Source organism: Eubalaena glacialis, chromosome 3 (assembly GCF_028564815.1).
Source record: "Eubalaena glacialis isolate mEubGla1 chromosome 3, mEubGla1.1.hap2.+ XY, whole genome shotgun sequence".
Lineage (NCBI taxonomy): Eukaryota > Metazoa > Chordata > Mammalia > Artiodactyla > Balaenidae > Eubalaena > Eubalaena glacialis.
Window position 1 is genome coordinate 186,537,728 of NC_083718.1, and position 16,396 is coordinate 186,554,123.

Here is a 16,396-nt window from a genome sequence, read left to right on the forward strand (position 1 = left end):
GATCCCCTCAGGGAGCTAAGATCCCACATGCCTCATGGCCAAAAAAACAAAACATAAAACAGAAGCAATATTGTAACAAATTCAATAAAGACTTTAAAAATGGTCCACATCAAAAAAAAAAAAAAAAAAGTAGTCATAACTTCTTTTTCTCTTAAATCTGCCAAAGCGTTTTTTAGCCACAGAATATTACCAAACCTCTTTTATTTGGTAATTTAGTACTTCTGGAAACTTACACCTCTTCAACAAACACCTTTTATTTAATTAAAGTAAAAAAGTAAATGATGGTAATGTGTAAAGGAAAAATATGCCTTCCCCAAATTCCATTACACCTTAGTTGTATACTTTCCCCATGTGAACATAGACACATAAGAAACATATAAATTTTTAATAGGTTATATTATACTTACATGGTATAATTGTGAACCCTTTTCCTTCTTAGCAAATATTCATCTACATTACGATTATTAATGGCTACCTACATTTTCCTTAATATAAATTACTATATTTTATTTAATCGGACTCCTATTGTGAGGTATTTAGGAATTTTCAATGCTTACTATAATAAACAGACCGTGATTTTTAAAAAAAGAGATGTAGTCAAATTCCATTTTTGCTATTGATTTTCGAAAGGATGTTTTTTAAATAATACTACTACTTTTAAATTATTTGTTTACGAGCAGCTTATTTAGCTAAAACTTGTCTACGGTTTCTCGCGAATGATCTTGTGAGCTAGATAATTTTGGAAAAGTGGGGAAATATAACTAAAAACGCTTTCAAATGCGTATTACATTTCACAAAAGAGAAATCACGGATGCACAAGTAGCGCTAGTCTGAAAATTCCACTTCTTTTGCTCCAGTAATTACAAGGCGCTGGCACCGCTCACACTCTGGTCTCGAAAATTAAACCCGGCGGGGTCGCGAACCTCCGCTTACCGCCTCGTGGGTCCATTGCATGGTACCCAGACAGCGGAATACGCACCTCCACAGCCCAGGTGCAGAGGGGAATTATAGTAGCGATGCACCGGATGTGTGCGTGGAAGTGACTGAAGTCAACTCACGACCGATTGGTTCTCCCGAGTGGCCCTAAGCCTCCTTTCGCCTGCCACTGGCCACGGGGTTTGTCTATTTGAACAGTCCCCGCCCCCTTGAGAAGCCGGGTCCCGAAGCCTCACTTCTCCTTAATGACTATTGGCCGGTGTTCCAGTCCATCTTCCTCTTACGCCCGTCGATTGGTCCTTAGGGCTGGGAGCCCGCCTTCCCTCCCGCCCGGCTTAGAGGACAGCGGGGAAGGCGGGTGGTGGGGTCGGGGTCCTGCAGCGGCGGTACCGGCGCTGGCGGCGGCAGCTGAGGCCTTGGCCGAAGCCGCGCGGTGAGTCTGGGACCTGGCACCGACCCCTCCAAGGCGGCGGAATTTCCAGACCCACGGTCAGCCTGGTCCGTGGGGGGACCCCGGGAAGTCGTCCGTCTGGGACGTGGGGTCCACTCAGTACTGGCCCCCACGGAGTTGGGCGCCGCCTGAGCCCTGGACCCGCACCCCCGAGGCAACGCCCACCTCCTCCCGGACCCGCAGGAAATCCCCGAACCCTTTAGCCTGCTGTGCGTCTCTGGCGCCACGAAGGCCGGCCCATCAGCTCCTGTATTGCTGGGGCGCCTTTGGGTCTCCTTGCCCATCAGTCACCCCTTCTTCAGAGCCCCCTACAGATTGTCCTCAAAGAGGACCAACGTCAGTGTCAGCCCCTTGCGCTCCACCGTGGAGGCCTCTCAAGGACCCATTCCCCGGAGCTGAGCTTGGTTCCATCCCAGAGTTTCATCCTCTCTGCTTCCCCCGCCCCCAGCCCTAGTTTCGGCCACCTGACTTTAACTTCTGTAAGCCCTCGCCAAGACCCTTCGGATATTTAACTTCTAGTATTTTAATTGAATTCTCCCTGGAGCAGATGGCCTGTGGGCCTTAGACCTTATAAAGATATGCTGGTTCGTTCCTGAGACTGGAAATTCCTTGCTAGCCTCCCTCCCCCAGACAAGCGCACACACTCTGTGGTTTTCTCATCTGGAGTCCTTGGGTTTCCTCTCCCCTGAAGGCTGACACTTCCTTCTGCACTCTTCTCGGCACTGGAGTATTTAAAAGCTTTTCAGAACCAATTATTCCCTGTTTTTTGTTTTTTTTTTTCTCTGCATTTCACAAATTCCTTGAAAAATAAGAAATTTTGAAAATTTGATTTTCTAATATAATCTGGACATACCTAGGATAGGTGCATATGTTACTGCCATAGCAGTCTGCCAGAGCGCTATCATGGCCACTTTATTGTGGTCGCCTGATTATTTGTATTTCTCCCTAGACTGTAAGCTTATTGAGGGAAGGGACAGGGCATAACTGAGGAATGAATGAGTGATCTCAGGAACGAATCAGTCTCTTTTAGAGCACATTCCAAGTCCTAATGTTCTATAGAACTGCGCTGTCCTATACAATAACCATCAGCCACATGTGGCTTAGAGCACTTGAAATGTGCTTGGTCCAAGTTGAGATTACCCTAAGTGTAAAATGCACGCTAGATTTTGGAGACTCAGTACAAAAGAGAGAATAGAAAAATATATCAATAATTTTTATATTGATAACATGTTGAAATGATATTTGGGATGTATTGGATTAAATAAAATGTATTAATTTTGCCTGTTTCTTCTTACCTTTTCGATATGGCTACAAGGAAATTTAAAGTTATTTTACATTTGTGGCTTGTATTTCTATTGGGCAGTGCTGCTACGGAATAATAATCAATTTCTCTCTTTAAATTGAACTCCTGGAGGAAAAGGACAGTCTTAGGCATGCTTTATTTTCTCTCTACCTCCCCACCTCTAGTACCTGACTCTGTGCCATGTACATAATAGTCATAATGATAATCAGAGCTAACAACTATTAAGAGCTCACTGTGCGCCTGGCACTATTTTAAGCACTTTTTAACTGTTTAACTGTTTAGTGTGTTAACTCATTTAATCCTCACATCAATCCTATGAGTTCGGTACTGTTATCCTCTTATTACAGTTTAGGAACCTAAGACATTTTAAGTATCTTTCCTCAAGGTATATAATTTTGGACTGGATTCACACCCAGGTAGTCTGGCAGCACAGCCCATAATTTGACCCTCTCTCCTATGCTGCCTCTTTTAAACATCAGTCATTGTTGAATGGATCGAGACTCTCTGCATGTTTTTCAGTGGAGTGTCCCAACCTTTTTAGGATCCCCAGCCTGACGTGGATAGGGTGAAGATCTGTGTTGAGGAGCTGGGGCCATAAATGAGTTCTTCGCCATGGTTTGTTATTCAGAATATTAAAGGAAGCTTCTCTCCGAGAACCTCAGGGCAAGATGCTTGGAACCGGCCCTGCCGCCGCTGCCACAGCTACCACCGCGTCCAGCAACGTGAGCGTCCTGCAGCAGTTTGCCAGCGGCCTGAAGAGCCGGAATGAGGAGACCAGGGCCAAAGCCGCCAAGGAGCTCCAGCACTATGTCACCATGGAGCTCCGAGAGGTTGGGATTGCTGTGGTTCGGGGCCGTTCATCATGGAGTGTTGGGGTTACATATACCACCCCTGGTTTAGATGCCTCTTGACAGCTAAGTGAGGATTCGGAAAATGCAGAGATTCCATTTTAGAAAGGCACCGATTTCTCATGTCTGTAGAATGGGCAGGTTCCTTTGCAGTTACACATTTCTGTGGCATTTCCTGTGTTGTGGTATTTTAGGAGTCGGCTGCTTCTTTTCATTTTTTTTCTTTTTCATGCCACATTCCAGACCTTCCACTCTTTCTGCCTGATAACAGTGGTTGGGATGGGTTTGATGAGTTGGTTGCTTGGGGCTTGCTTTCTTTCTTTTTTTTTTTTCCCTTAATTTTAATTTATTTATTTATTTTTATTTTTGGCTGTGTTGTGTCTTCATTGCTGTGTGCGGGCTTTCTCTAGTTGCGTTGAGCGGGGGCTGCTCTTCCTTGCGGTGCGCGGGCTTCTCATTGCCGTGGCTTCTCGTTGCGGAACTCGGGGTCTAGGCACGCAGGCTCAGTAGTTGTGGCTCGCGGGCTTAGTTGCTCCGTGGCATGTGGGATCTTCCCGGACCAGGGCTGGAACCCGTGTCCCCTGCATTGGCAGGCGGATTCTTAACCACTGTGCCACCAGGGAAGTCCTGGGGCTTTCTAAATAGAGACCAGACTTGAGGTCAGGGACAATGTCTTGTTTATTCTTATACCCTTGGTACTAGGTAGAATCTAGGATGGGACGTGGCCTGCAGAGGAGTAGATACTCGATAAGTATTTGTTAAATACACTGATGAATTGCTCTCCAGTTTAAAACTATAGAAATAGGCAGTAGCCATGTCATCTTTGGTTGGAACTGTACCTCCTGGCTACCTCTCAGATCCTAGTCTTTGGAAGCCACCCCACCACCAGGGAGACATTAGAAACTGTTCTGAGTACATCTTCTTTTGTAGATGAGTCAAGAAGAGTCTACTCGCTTCTATGATCAGCTGAACCATCACATTTTTGAACTGGTTTCCAGCTCAGATGCCAATGAGAGGAAAGGTGGCATCTTGGCCATAGGTAAGGACAGAGTTTCTGGTAAGGTGAGAACTGGGAATAAAGGACTCTTCAGCTTTGTGTCTACTGCACCCTGGGTCTGCTTCTTACTGGACACTTAGTTCACATTTGTTTAATGAATTTTAAGGAGCCTTGTGGCTTTCAGTGTACTTATCCAGCTGTTAATTCTAGCAATAGTCCTGGGACGTCAACAAAGCAGGTTTTTTCAGATATGGAATCTCAGAACTGTTAAGCGACTTTTCTAGGGCCAGTGTGCCTGAACTGAAACTAGAAGCCTGCCTTCTTTCCACTGCAAAAATGCAGGCTCTGGTTTCTCTGTAGAGTAAAGTTTGGCATAGTGGGGCTTACGAATAGAAAAGTAGAGTTGGGGTGCAGTGAATGAAAGGCAGGTAATTTTTAACCTCCAGGGACTGGTCTTCCATCCTGTGAACTATTATTCAGTCCCAGTTTGTTTTCCTTTTCTTCTTGGGAAAACAAATTATGTATACTAAAATGAGGTTATTTTGCTTTATATAAGTAGTTCTGGCACAAATATGAAATCTGTTGGTTAAAATGAAAATTATTTGCATCCTTACTGTCTGGAAATTGCAGTCTGTACTTAAAGTAAAAGGAAGGGGTCACTGGCTAGCTTTCCTCTGAAGGCAGCATACTTTCCTGGACAGCATGTGCCCTTCCTCACCTTTTGCTTTCCTCTCTTTTCTAGCCAGCCTCATAGGAGTGGAAGGTGGGAATGCCACCCGAATCGGAAGATTTGCTAACTATCTTCGGAACCTCCTCCCCTCCAATGACCCAGTTGTCATGGAAATGGCATCCAAGGCCATCGGTCGCCTCGCCATGGCAGGGGACACTTTTACCGCTGAGTATGTGGAGTTTGAGGTGAAGCGAGCCTTGGAATGGCTGGGTGCTGACCGCAACGAGGGCCGGAGACATGCGGCTGTGAGTGCGTGGCGAGTGGTGGCTCCGTGTCGGGGTCCTTCACACGATGTGCTCAGGTCCCTGAAAGGCAAAGAATGAGAAGGGACGCTCTAGGCAAAGGCACTGGGCTTCTTGGTGGCCTTCGGTTCTGTCCTGAATCCCTTTCTCTCTTCACCCTGAGCTCCGTACCTGAAGAGGAGGCTTAACGTTCTCTTTTGTTGCTTGAGAGGCAGCCCTATGTGCAGTGCTTATCCTGACCTCCAGTTTTCCAGAATCAAAAATGCCTCCCAGGCAGAAGGCACCCCCTCAGCCGTAGGCAAGAGAAGAAGCCACAAGCCAAGAGGCTTACAAAGCCCCAGACAACCGCGCTATCTGCAGGATCCCTCTGTCAAGGTCCCTCCGTATCCCGTGGGAAAATGGGAGTACTGGGCTGAAGAGAGGAGCAGGGGAGGGACTCACTCCCTGTGCTGGGAGAGTTGGGCTGCCTTCTCCCAGGCCTTTCCAGTTTATTTTTTAGTCATTTATTGATCGGTCGGTACGTAGTCCAGACTTCCTCTTTCCCGTTGGCTGTTCTTCACTTGAGGAAGTGGTGGCTTCTTATCCTCTTCTTCTAGACGCACATACTCATTGCTTTCTGAGGCTTATCCCTGAAAGAGGCTGGTTTGATGGGCTAGGAATCCAGGCTGTGAGATGGGGGAGAGTCTGTCCTTAAGAGAGAGAATCTAGGAATGAATGTGATGGAGATCAGAAGCTTCAGTTGGATCCTTTCCAGTCGGTTCCCTCTTTTGGGGACAACACCACACGGAGGGAGCCTGCCTGGGTGAGGGGCCCACACATGGACCCTGGTGCTACTTCCTAACTCTAACTTGGGGGCAGCCTCCGAACCTTCACTTTTTCCAGGGTCAGATGCAAATAATAGCAAGATTACATATTAAACAGGATTATTCATTCATTCAATACAATGTTTATTGAATGCCTGCTGTATTTCGGGCACATTCTAGGCTATCAGTAGAGCAGTGTACAAAGCATTAAACACGTCTGCCCTTTCAGAACTTGTGTTCTAACGTTACAAGCATTCTGCTTCTGAACACCCTAGGATAATGAACACTGAGATGTTTGATCAATTTCACTCTCCTTCCTAGGTCCCCAGGATTTCTGAGCTAGAAGAGTGGGCAAGTGTGCTCTCTTCCTAGTGTATGTAGGCTCTAGGATGACAGGAGGCTGTGTCCCTGAGAGAACAAGACTCTGACCCAGATGAAAGTTCTCTATGCCTTTTCTCCCAGGTCCTGGTTCTTCGTGAGCTGGCCATCAGCGTCCCCACCTTCTTCTTCCAGCAAGTGCAGCCCTTCTTTGACAATATTTTTGTGGCCGTGTGGGACCCCAAACAGGCCATCCGTGAGGGAGCTGTTGCCGCCCTTCGTGCCTGTCTGATCCTCACCACCCAGCGGGAGCCGAAGGAGATGCAGAAGCCACAGTGGTACAGGGTGAGGAGATGGTTCCATCCCAACCTCCAGCAGAGCACGTTTGCGTAGAGTATCACCGGGCCTACAGGGCAGCAGCAGGCCCCCTGCCATAGAGCAAGTACCCTGTCTGCTTTGGTCTCCCATGGTTTTTTAAGCTCAGTATGAATCAGTAGTTATTTTATTGTTTTTCACAAAAGCAAAGATTGATCGATAGCCACACCATTGTTTTCTGTACCACTACGAGTGAGACTGTAGTGCCAGTTAAACTCACTGCCTTCTTATCAACAATTATAAGACATCTTTTTTCAGAGATGTTAAAGTATAGAAATATGGGTGTCTCTGGAGAGATGCCAGTGCTCCTCTAGTATCGTGAGTCCTGTGCTGACTGCCGCTGCCAAGTGAACCTGCTAAGGAGCCTTGTCCTACAAAAAGAGCCCTGAACATGGGAACCTGGGATTGGAGACCTGGGTTCTCGTCTTGGCCGCTCTGTGACCTTAGACAAGTCACTTAGCTTCTTTGAGCCTCTTGTTTTTTCTCTATTAAATAGGGGTGGTAGTGGTATCTGCCTCATGGTATTGTTGTGAGAGTTGAAGCTAAATGAAACGAGAGAGCTCAATGAGTTAGGATTGTTGGTGACACCGGCACGAGGCCCTCAGCAGGCATGGTAACCTCAGAGCCCCCCACGTAGATGGGTGGGGCTGCTTTCTAACTCTGGACGTTGGGTAGTTTAGGCATTCTGTATCTCTCCGTAGCACACGTTTGAGGAAGCAGAGAAAGGGTTTGACGAGACCTTGGCCAAGGAGAAGGGCATGAATCGCGATGATCGGATCCACGGAGCCTTACTGATCCTCAACGAGCTGGTTCGCATCAGCAGCATGGAGGGGGAGGTGAGAAGCGCGTCTCAGCGTGTCCAGTCTTCTCGCGTGCCATTCTGGGAGCGAGACGAGGCGAGATCCCTGTCCTCAAAGAGCTGACGTTTTGTGGGGGGAGCAGGCAATAGACAAATAAATAGGAACATTTCAGGTAGCAGCAAGTTCTGTGAGGAAATGGGGTGGTGGGTAACGGGGGTGCGGGTGACTCCCTCCCTGAGGTTGGTGCCGTTTTAGCTGAGACCACATGACATGGAGGAGCCAGCCTTGCAGCGGGCAGGGAGGTGGTGCTCCAGGCAGAGACTTTGAGGTGGAAGAGAGTTTGATAAGTTCAGGCGAGAAGGGAAGTGTGGCTGGTGCACCGGGAGCAAGGGAGAGGGCGGGAGGGGCCGCACCGGGGGCCTCACAGCTCGTGGCCCCGACTGGCTCCCGTTCTCCTCACAGGGCTGTGTCCACAGGATGACGTGATGGCATCCATCTTTAACGATCATTGGCTACTTGTGGGGAAGAGCTTGTGGAGAGGCAGGAAGGGAAGCAGGGAGGTGAGTTAGGAGGTGTGCTGGCTCAAAAAGCAGCTGCAAAGATGGGTTTAAAAGTGCAAGGACTGTATTAGGGAAATAAACTTTGAGAGAAAATGGGGAGGGAGCTGGGAGAGGCTGGGAGAACCACCAGGCCTCAGTGCGTATCTGACCCTGAGAGAACAAGAGCGGGAAGAAAAGTTGGATGGAAGCACCCTAGTCTGCTGTGCGGAGCCATCACAGGGTCCTCAGGCCAGAGCTGGCCATCAAGAGGAGGCCCACCGTAGCCTTCCTACCGTGTTCGTCGTCGGCTAGAAGCAGCTCGTGGAAAGTGTGGCCTTGGCACAGACATGGCCATGGATTTCAGAGTAGCAGCTGGGGCCCTGGGTCGGTTACACTCCTTGTACCTGGAGGTCCTGTTTTCACGGCCGCCCCAGGAGGCGATTGCAGTTACCTGGGCAAGCAGTGGTGGTGGCTTCAACTGGCACTGGCAGTGTAGACACACAAGTATATTCAGGGTCAATCCACTGACACCAGATTCAGGGTATATCTGGGAGGTAGAGCCCCACCTGTGGGTCTTCCTGTGGGGAGCCGGTTGGTGTGGACTTTCACCCCCGGGCTTCCTGCTTTCGTAGATGCAGCGATCGTTTGGTGCTGGCTGTGCCCTAGGTGTGGGAGCAGTGTGGGCTGCAGTGTGTGTAGGAGCACAGCGAGTGGCTTTGGATCCCCGCTCCTCTCTGTGCTGTGTGACTTGGGTAAATTACTTTCCCTCCTTATTTTCCTCAATTTTAATGGGGATCTTATCCACCTCATTGCGCTCCTGTGAGGTTTCTAAATATATGTGAGGTGCTTAGCACAACACCTGATACCTAGTGGGCATTCCATAAATGGTCACCCTCAGAGTTTTCCCCACCCAAGTATAATGTGGTACTTTCCACTGTACCCCACACAGCTCTGGGATCTTTGTTTTCTTCCAGTGAAACAGGGTAATATCACCTAACTGATAGGTTTAAATGAAATAGTACTTGTGATGGTGCTTTGTAAATTATAAAGAACTATCCAAATGTAAGGTGTTATAATTTCATAACTTTTTCATTCATTCAACAAATACTAATTGAGCACCTATTATGGGCCAGCTATACCGTGTCCTAAGAGCTAGAAGAATAAGGCAGCAGTGAATAAAACAGTACATTCTAGCAAGGGAGGCAGACAATACACAAATAAGTAAAAATACATAGCGTGGCATATGGTGATAAATGCTGTGAAGAAAAGTAGGGCAAGGAAAAGGAATAGGGGATGCTAGCGTGGATCAGGGATTATATTTTAAAATATGATGATGTTTGAGCACAGCCATGAAGGAGGTAAGAAAAAAGCCATACAAACATCTGGGGATGAGCTTTCTTCCCGACCGCTGGTCCTGGAAGCATGAGGCCCCGTGTCAGGAGCGTGCTGCTTTATGAAGGGAGCACGATTGCTGTTGTGACTGAGCTGAGTGAGAGGAGCTGGGAGATGGGGTTGGGGGAATACCTGGGGCAGGGAGGGGGCTCGTCACCTAGGGTCTCAGACGCCCCTGTACAGACGGTGCTGGGAATGGATTACGGGAGGGGCCAGGGCTGAGGCCAGGAGTCTAGTCGGGGGGAACTGCAGCATCTCAGCAGTAGTGGGAGCTGTCGGGGTACAAGGAGGGGCTGGACTCTGAATTTGGGATTTGGAGGTCGATAGGAGAGAAAGAAGGGTCAAGGTTTGGGGCCTGAGCAACTAGAAGGGTAGAGTTGCCATCTACTGAGATGGGAGGAACAGGTCTGGGGTAGAAGGTCAGGAGTTTGCTTTTGAACGTGTTGAGTTTAAGATGCGTGTTGGGCTTCTGAGCGGAGTTATTGAGTAGCTTTGGGGAGAGACCTGAGCAAGAGAGACAGATTGGGGAGCTCATTGGCATATAGATGTTATTTCCAGTCGTGAGACTGGATGAGGACCCCCGGGGAACTAGGCTAGTTGGAGGAGAGATGGGGGCTGAGAACCTGAGGTCAGGAGATGAGGAAGAACAAAGGGAGACCAGGAAGGAGCAGCAGCAGGGGTGGGGGTGGGGTGCCAGCAAATCTCAGGGTCCAAGGAGCCAAGGGAAGAAAGGGTTTCAAGGAGGAGGAGACACTAAGTTGGCTCAGATGCTGCAGACAAGTCAGATGCTGCAGACCATTCGATTTAGCAGCCTGAGAGTACTGGTGACCTTGACAAGAATAGTGGATAAGATTTTCTGAAAAATGAAAATATCTGTGGAAAGAGTTTAGAAGTTTGGAAATTAATTGGTTTATATCTTTCTCAATTTGGAAAGCTGGAGAGTGAGTTATTAAGCAGCCCTTTGAATAGGTAAGAGATGCGGGTTCTCAGCCAGTCAGTGTACTCCATGCCTCGTATGGAATTCCTAGGACTCTGAGAAAATTAACTTGCCTGAGTTGTCTCTACCTGGGTTTCTGGTGAGAAGAGGGAGAGCAGAACGTCCTTAGCAGGATGCTGGCTTGGGGCTGCCCCTCACCCTCGCAGGAAGCTCTGTTGCTAGATCCTAGGTCTGTTGTCACAGCCATCCGCAAGTCAGCTTTCCCAAACCAAGGGTGGGGTAGGGGGTTCTTGGGGGCCAGACCCCTGCTGCTTCTTCATCGTTCAGTAGGTGGTGCTCTTCTGCCTAAATTAGAGCAGATTCAGGCCCCCTGCAAGGTTCTGGGGAAATCGAATCCTAGAGATGAAGAGTGGCCGCCGCCCACTGTGGGAAGAGTTGCATTTCAGGGTTGGGCTCGTGTTGTCGGCAGACTCCCTGGTGCCTAGGCAAATGCCACTTGTAAGTAAAGGTGACTTTTCCCCCATGTATATAGCGCCTGAGAGAAGAAATGGAAGAAATCACACAGCAGCAGTTGGTACATGACAAGTACTGCAAGGATCTCATGGGCTTCGGAACGAAACCTCGTCACATCACCCCCTTCACCAGTTTCCAGGCCATGCAGCCCCAGCAGTCAAACGCCTTGGTGGGACTGCTGGGGTACAGCTCTCACCAAGGCCTCATGGGCTTCGGGGCTTCCCCCAGCCCAGCGAAGTCCACCCTGGTGGAGAGTCGCTGCTGCAGAGACTTGATGGAGGAGAAATTTGATCAGGTCAGTGGCAGGAGGTCCGCTCCCTCTTCTCCCAAGCTCCACGCCTCCCTTTCCTTTGCCAACCCTGTGTCCTTCCTGTCTCAGGTGTGCCAGTGGGTGCTGAAGTGCAGGAATAGCAAGAACTCGCTGATCCAAATGACAATCCTGAATTTGTTGCCCCGCTTGGCTGCCTTCCGACCTTCTGCCTTCACAGGTGAGGATGTCCATGGACGTGTCATGTCATTACCCATTCAAGGGTAATTAAACAGAGAAGACGAGATGCCAGAAAGTTATGTCTGCTTCTCATTTGAAGCAGTGCCTGCTGAGGGGCTAGTCTCTGGTCTCTTGCCTCTGTCCAGCTTCAGTGGCATCTAGTTCAGGTTTTCTGTAAACGTCTGAGGCAGCAGACACAGGAACAATGCGAATGTGCAGGCAGAGAGGCACTTCTAGAGCCAGGCAAGTTCTCGTGTGTGGAAGCCAACACATTCATGAGTGGACTTCTGAGAGACCACAGGAAGGGCAGTATCGGTTTCGGTGGTGTGCAGCCTCCAGTCTGTGGGGCAGGGAGGATCTGGTGACAGGCCTGTGTCTGCCCCTGAGGTGGGCACCGGGCTGCCGCCCCCTCACAGGGAGGAAGGACTGGACGCTTCAGAGGCTGGTTTCACGGGTAATAGACTGTGGGTTCCCGAATTCCTGAATTCTTGCCCTGTTCCCACTGGGCGGTGTGAATTCCTGGCTCCTGAAGCTGGCCCAGCTCAGACACTGGCTTCTCCCTGAGGCCTTGCTGGGTCACTCTAGCTAGAAACGTGCTTTTCCTCTTGCGTTACAACCCCCAGCTGTGGAAAGGCTTTGGCGTCATCAGACCTGGGGTGAATCTTGCCTCTGTTCTTAACTGTGAGGTTTGGGGCAGGTTATTTGACCTTCCTGGGCCTCCACTTCCTGACTTGTCAAATTAGAATGACAGTCCTTGCCTCACGAGGTGAGCTGCTTTAATGTCTAGCACCTCTCTAAGTGCCTGCCACAGAGTAAGCGCCAAGAACTAGAAACCATTATTGTTGCTGCTTCCCCTAGCTATTTCGAAGCCATTTTAGAAACAAGATAAAGGTAAAAATTATAATAATACTCCAGTTGCCTGTTCATACTTAGTGTCCTTGTCTCACCTGCCTCCTTGCTGAGTGTAGAGAGCCCGGCCCTACATCTCTTTCCTCTTCACTATGGTGCCTGCTTAATAAGCGTTCAGGACCCAGTGAGAGGCAGGATGGGAAATGAAAGGCCAGCCTGACCCTCAGCAGATGCCGTTCCCTAGCACAGACTCACTTCACACCACCTAGCTCAGATGAAAGCAGAGAAATACAGCCGGTGAGGTGTTAAATGTGCTGGGTGTGAGAATAGGATGTGTTGAGCGAGGATGAGACAATTAGCCACATAAAATCACTGAACCAGAGAGAAGAGATATAATGAGAATCACCCATATTTTTTCAGTTTTCCATTCTTCTCACCTGGTACCCAGCAGCTTTTCTCTTTTTTAATGAACAGACATGCCCCTATTCAGTAGAGCTTTAAATGATCTTGGTTTGAAAGTCTGTGGCTCAAAAGAGAATAATAACTAGGCCAAATTTGATCAAAGTCTGGCATGTTGTAGAAGCAGTTACCTTAGTAAGTTCAAAAGACGGCCTAGCAGCAGGATACAAAGGCTCAGAGGGCCCCTAGGTTTGTTCTTTTGATGTGAGTTTTTGTTGTTTTATTAAATAATATACTAAAATACGTTCTGGAAATTCAGCCTGGGCAGCCTCCATAAGTACAGTCTCATTGGGAATGCGCCACTTTTTTAAAGCTGGCAGTTTGGAAGTCATTGCTTGCCCTTCCTGATGATGCAAGCTTTGGGAATATCAAAAATACTTCCCCTAGGATTGAGCTGGAATCTCTAGCAATGTCAGATTCCTAATCTCTTGGGGTGTTAAGTCTGGAAAAGGAAATTACCTTCTTGATTTAAGCTCATTTCCTGCCGAAACGCTGTCCTGCTCTGCAAAGGTCCCATTTTTCTCGCTGGTGCACTCTGATTTGAGAGTTGTATCACCTTGGTCTCTTGACTGTTTTCAAGCTCCAGCATGCTTCAACGGCATTTGACCGTGAGCTGTGGGAGAAGACATTTCTCGATAGCATAAATGCAGTGATGTATGTGTGCTGTTTGGGAGTCTAGTTCGCTGTCTCCTAAATGTGGTCCTGGTGGCCTTGAACACCCCTCACTTTCCACTGGATGCGTGGTCTTGCTTGTATGTGCTGCTGGTGCACAGACTTGAGGCCAGAAAGATGGAAGAGAAGAAATGGAAGAGGGGCAAGAGGCAGGAAATACCAGCCTTCTGAGGAGTCGTAGCACTTTAGCTTAAACTGCCCAGGAATCGCCTACCCATGCACACTGGCTTATGTAAACTTAATGAAAACGCATATGTGGCTTTCCAAATTACGGACTAAATCTTGTTCTATTAAATATAACTGTAACAGAAGTCTTTAGGTGATAGCAAAGTGATTTCTAGGCCTAAGCTGAATGGAATAGCCTGTTTATTGCAAACAGTTTTCAATATTACTTTAAATTTCCAGGTAATATAAAATAGCTTAGATGATCCTCTCTTTGTTTTTAACCAAGGTTTAACATATATTTCTTAAACAAAAGAATGTAATCTTTCCCTCAAAATATAATGCTGATGGGGATAATTAATGCAATATTGTTTTGGAGACACTTTTAAGTTTTTTTTTTTTTTTAATTAAAGGAAAAACAGCTTATATTTCTAATATTTCTAAAAGCTGTATCAGAGGAGTGATTATCAAGCAAAGAGTTTGGTTAGTGCATTCTCTAAATTCTTCTTAATATCTTTCCAACAGGCTTTCTTAATTTATTCTTAAATTTAAGTGTTTTATAGAAACTTTGACCTTTCATATGTAGACCACCCCTCACCTTGAGCCATGTACACTTTGTCGTTTCTGTGCGCAGATACCCAGTACCTCCAAGATACCATGAACCATGTCCTAAGCTGTGTCAAGAAGGAGAAGGAACGGACAGCAGCCTTCCAAGCCCTGGGGCTACTTTCTGTGGCTGTGAGGTCTGAGTTTAAGGTCTATTTACCTCGTGTGCTGGACATCATCCGAGCAGCCCTGCCTCCTAAGGACTTTGCCCATAAGTAAGCATCTCTATTATGATTTCACCTTCCACCCCCTTTGGTTGGAGAGGGAGGATGCTCCATCCCAGTTTCCATGGAGCTGAAGCCTGTTCTCTGCGTCATTAACCAGCAGATCATATAATGAATAGCCCTCCCTCAGTTGAGTTCCAGCCTTTCCCAAATGAAGTGACATGGATGTAAATACTTGGGGAGGTTGAATACCTGTGAACATGTTAGATACCAATGCTGTTCTCAATATTATTTACTGGGAATCTCCTAGTTTTGTTCTTTTCGCTGGCTTTCAAAGGTCTGATTTTGATAACAACTAAAGCGAGGGTTCCTAGACTGGAACTGAGGGGACCTAACGGTCACCTTTTTCTTTATCATTGAAGTTGGATACATTATCCTATCTCTTGAAACGTCCCAGTGAATAAAATATGAGATAGACCTTCAGCACCCTGCAAGGTGGCAAGGCTAGAGTATCTTCTCTAAGTCTTAGGGGGTCAGTGTTAATTAGAATTGTGTCTTCATAGTTCCCTGTGTTAGTAGCGAGGATTGCGCTGGTGAATTAATAAGCCTCGCCCGTTTCAAGCCCAGCATTCTCCTCATAGGGAGAAGAATTTCTTCTCATATGATGGCTGTGCCCTGCACTCGTGGTCCCTGATGTGCACGTTGTTCAGCTTGCTTCCTAAATAGGGACCTTGGCCAGCACCACACTAACCCACATGGTGCCTTTTGTGTGAATTCTGAAGTGGGGCCCCTTCCTCAAGAGACTTTACTGCCATCTGCTGGTCATTTGTTTTAAATATACAAGTCTGCAGTGACTACAGTGTGATGGGCCCCTAGACTGTGCAGTAGGTAACCTGCACACCCACATGGGGTGGCCCCGCCTGGGTAACCTGCCCTCCTTGCCCCAAGGTAATTTTGAGGTAGGGTATCACAAAATGGCGTTATGTCTAAACTAGCCACTCTTTGGTTTTCTGCAGGAGACAGAAGGCAATGCAGGTGGATGCCACAGTGTTCACCTGCATCAGCATGCTGGCCCGAGCGATGGGGCCGGGCATCCAGCAGGACATCAAGGAGCTGCTGGAGCCCATGCTGGCGGTGGGACTGAGGTGGGTGTCGGGAACCTGAGCTGTCCCCGGCTCGGGTAGTATGAGGCTTGAGCCACAGTCCTGGGTCTGTGTTGAAAGAGCGAGGCATGGCTATTTACATGTTAAATTGGATAGGTAGAATAGCTCACACTAAACTCATAGGCTAGTTTCAAATCCAGGTTTCATCGCTATCTAGCTGGGTGATCGTAAATAAATTATTTAACTTCTCTGAGCCTCAGCTTTCTAGTCTGAAAAGTGGGTACAGTAGCAGTTCCTATGGTCTAGGTTTGTCGTGGGGATTAAGTGAAAGAGTTCACGAAATAGTCACTCTTAGTACAGTGCAGTGTGTATAAAAAATGCACCACTGGGGATTTCTTGGCGGTTCGGTAGTTAGGGCTCAGCGCTCTCACTGCCCAGACGCGGGTTTGATTCAATCCCTGGTTGGGGAACTAAGATCCCACAAGCCATGTGGCGTGGCCAAAAAAAAGAAAAAAAAAAAGTGCTCCGTTAATGTTTGCAGCTATCATTTATATTATGATGGGCAAATTGCTTAAGCTCCCTACACTTTTGTTCTCTTCATCTATAAAATAAGGACGATGCTCTCAATCTGCTTCCCAGATTGTTTATTGAGACTTGGTTTTCCATAGTGACTGAATTACAGTAAACAAGTTCTCTCAAGGCAAAACCCA

At 47.7% G+C, this 16,396-nt stretch overlaps 1 protein-coding gene across 3 annotated transcripts in view; it reads left to right on the plus strand.

Annotated features, from left to right (window-relative positions):
* Positions 1-1,278: 1,278 nt before the first annotated feature.
* Positions 1,279-16,396, plus strand: part of MTOR (mechanistic target of rapamycin kinase) — a 118,810-nt gene continuing 103,692 nt past the window's right edge. For 2 of the 3 annotated variants that reach the window (XM_061184970.1, XM_061184972.1), the window contains exons 1-10: positions 1,279-1,369; positions 3,353-3,520; positions 4,469-4,577; positions 5,278-5,510; positions 6,773-6,973; positions 7,705-7,839; positions 11,204-11,479; positions 11,564-11,672; positions 14,448-14,634; positions 15,600-15,728. In XM_061184970.1, the coding sequence (XP_061040953.1) occupies positions 3,359-3,520; positions 4,469-4,577; positions 5,278-5,510; positions 6,773-6,973; positions 7,705-7,839; positions 11,204-11,479; positions 11,564-11,672; positions 14,448-14,634; positions 15,600-15,728 (1,541 nt within the window). In that variant the 5' untranslated portion in view covers positions 1,279-1,369; positions 3,353-3,358. Of the gene's footprint in view, positions 1,370-3,318; positions 3,521-4,468; positions 4,578-5,277; positions 5,511-6,772; positions 6,974-7,704; positions 7,840-11,203; positions 11,480-11,563; positions 11,673-14,447; positions 14,635-15,599; positions 15,729-16,396 lie in introns of all 3 variants that reach the window. The other variant, XM_061184971.1, reaches the window with a different exon arrangement.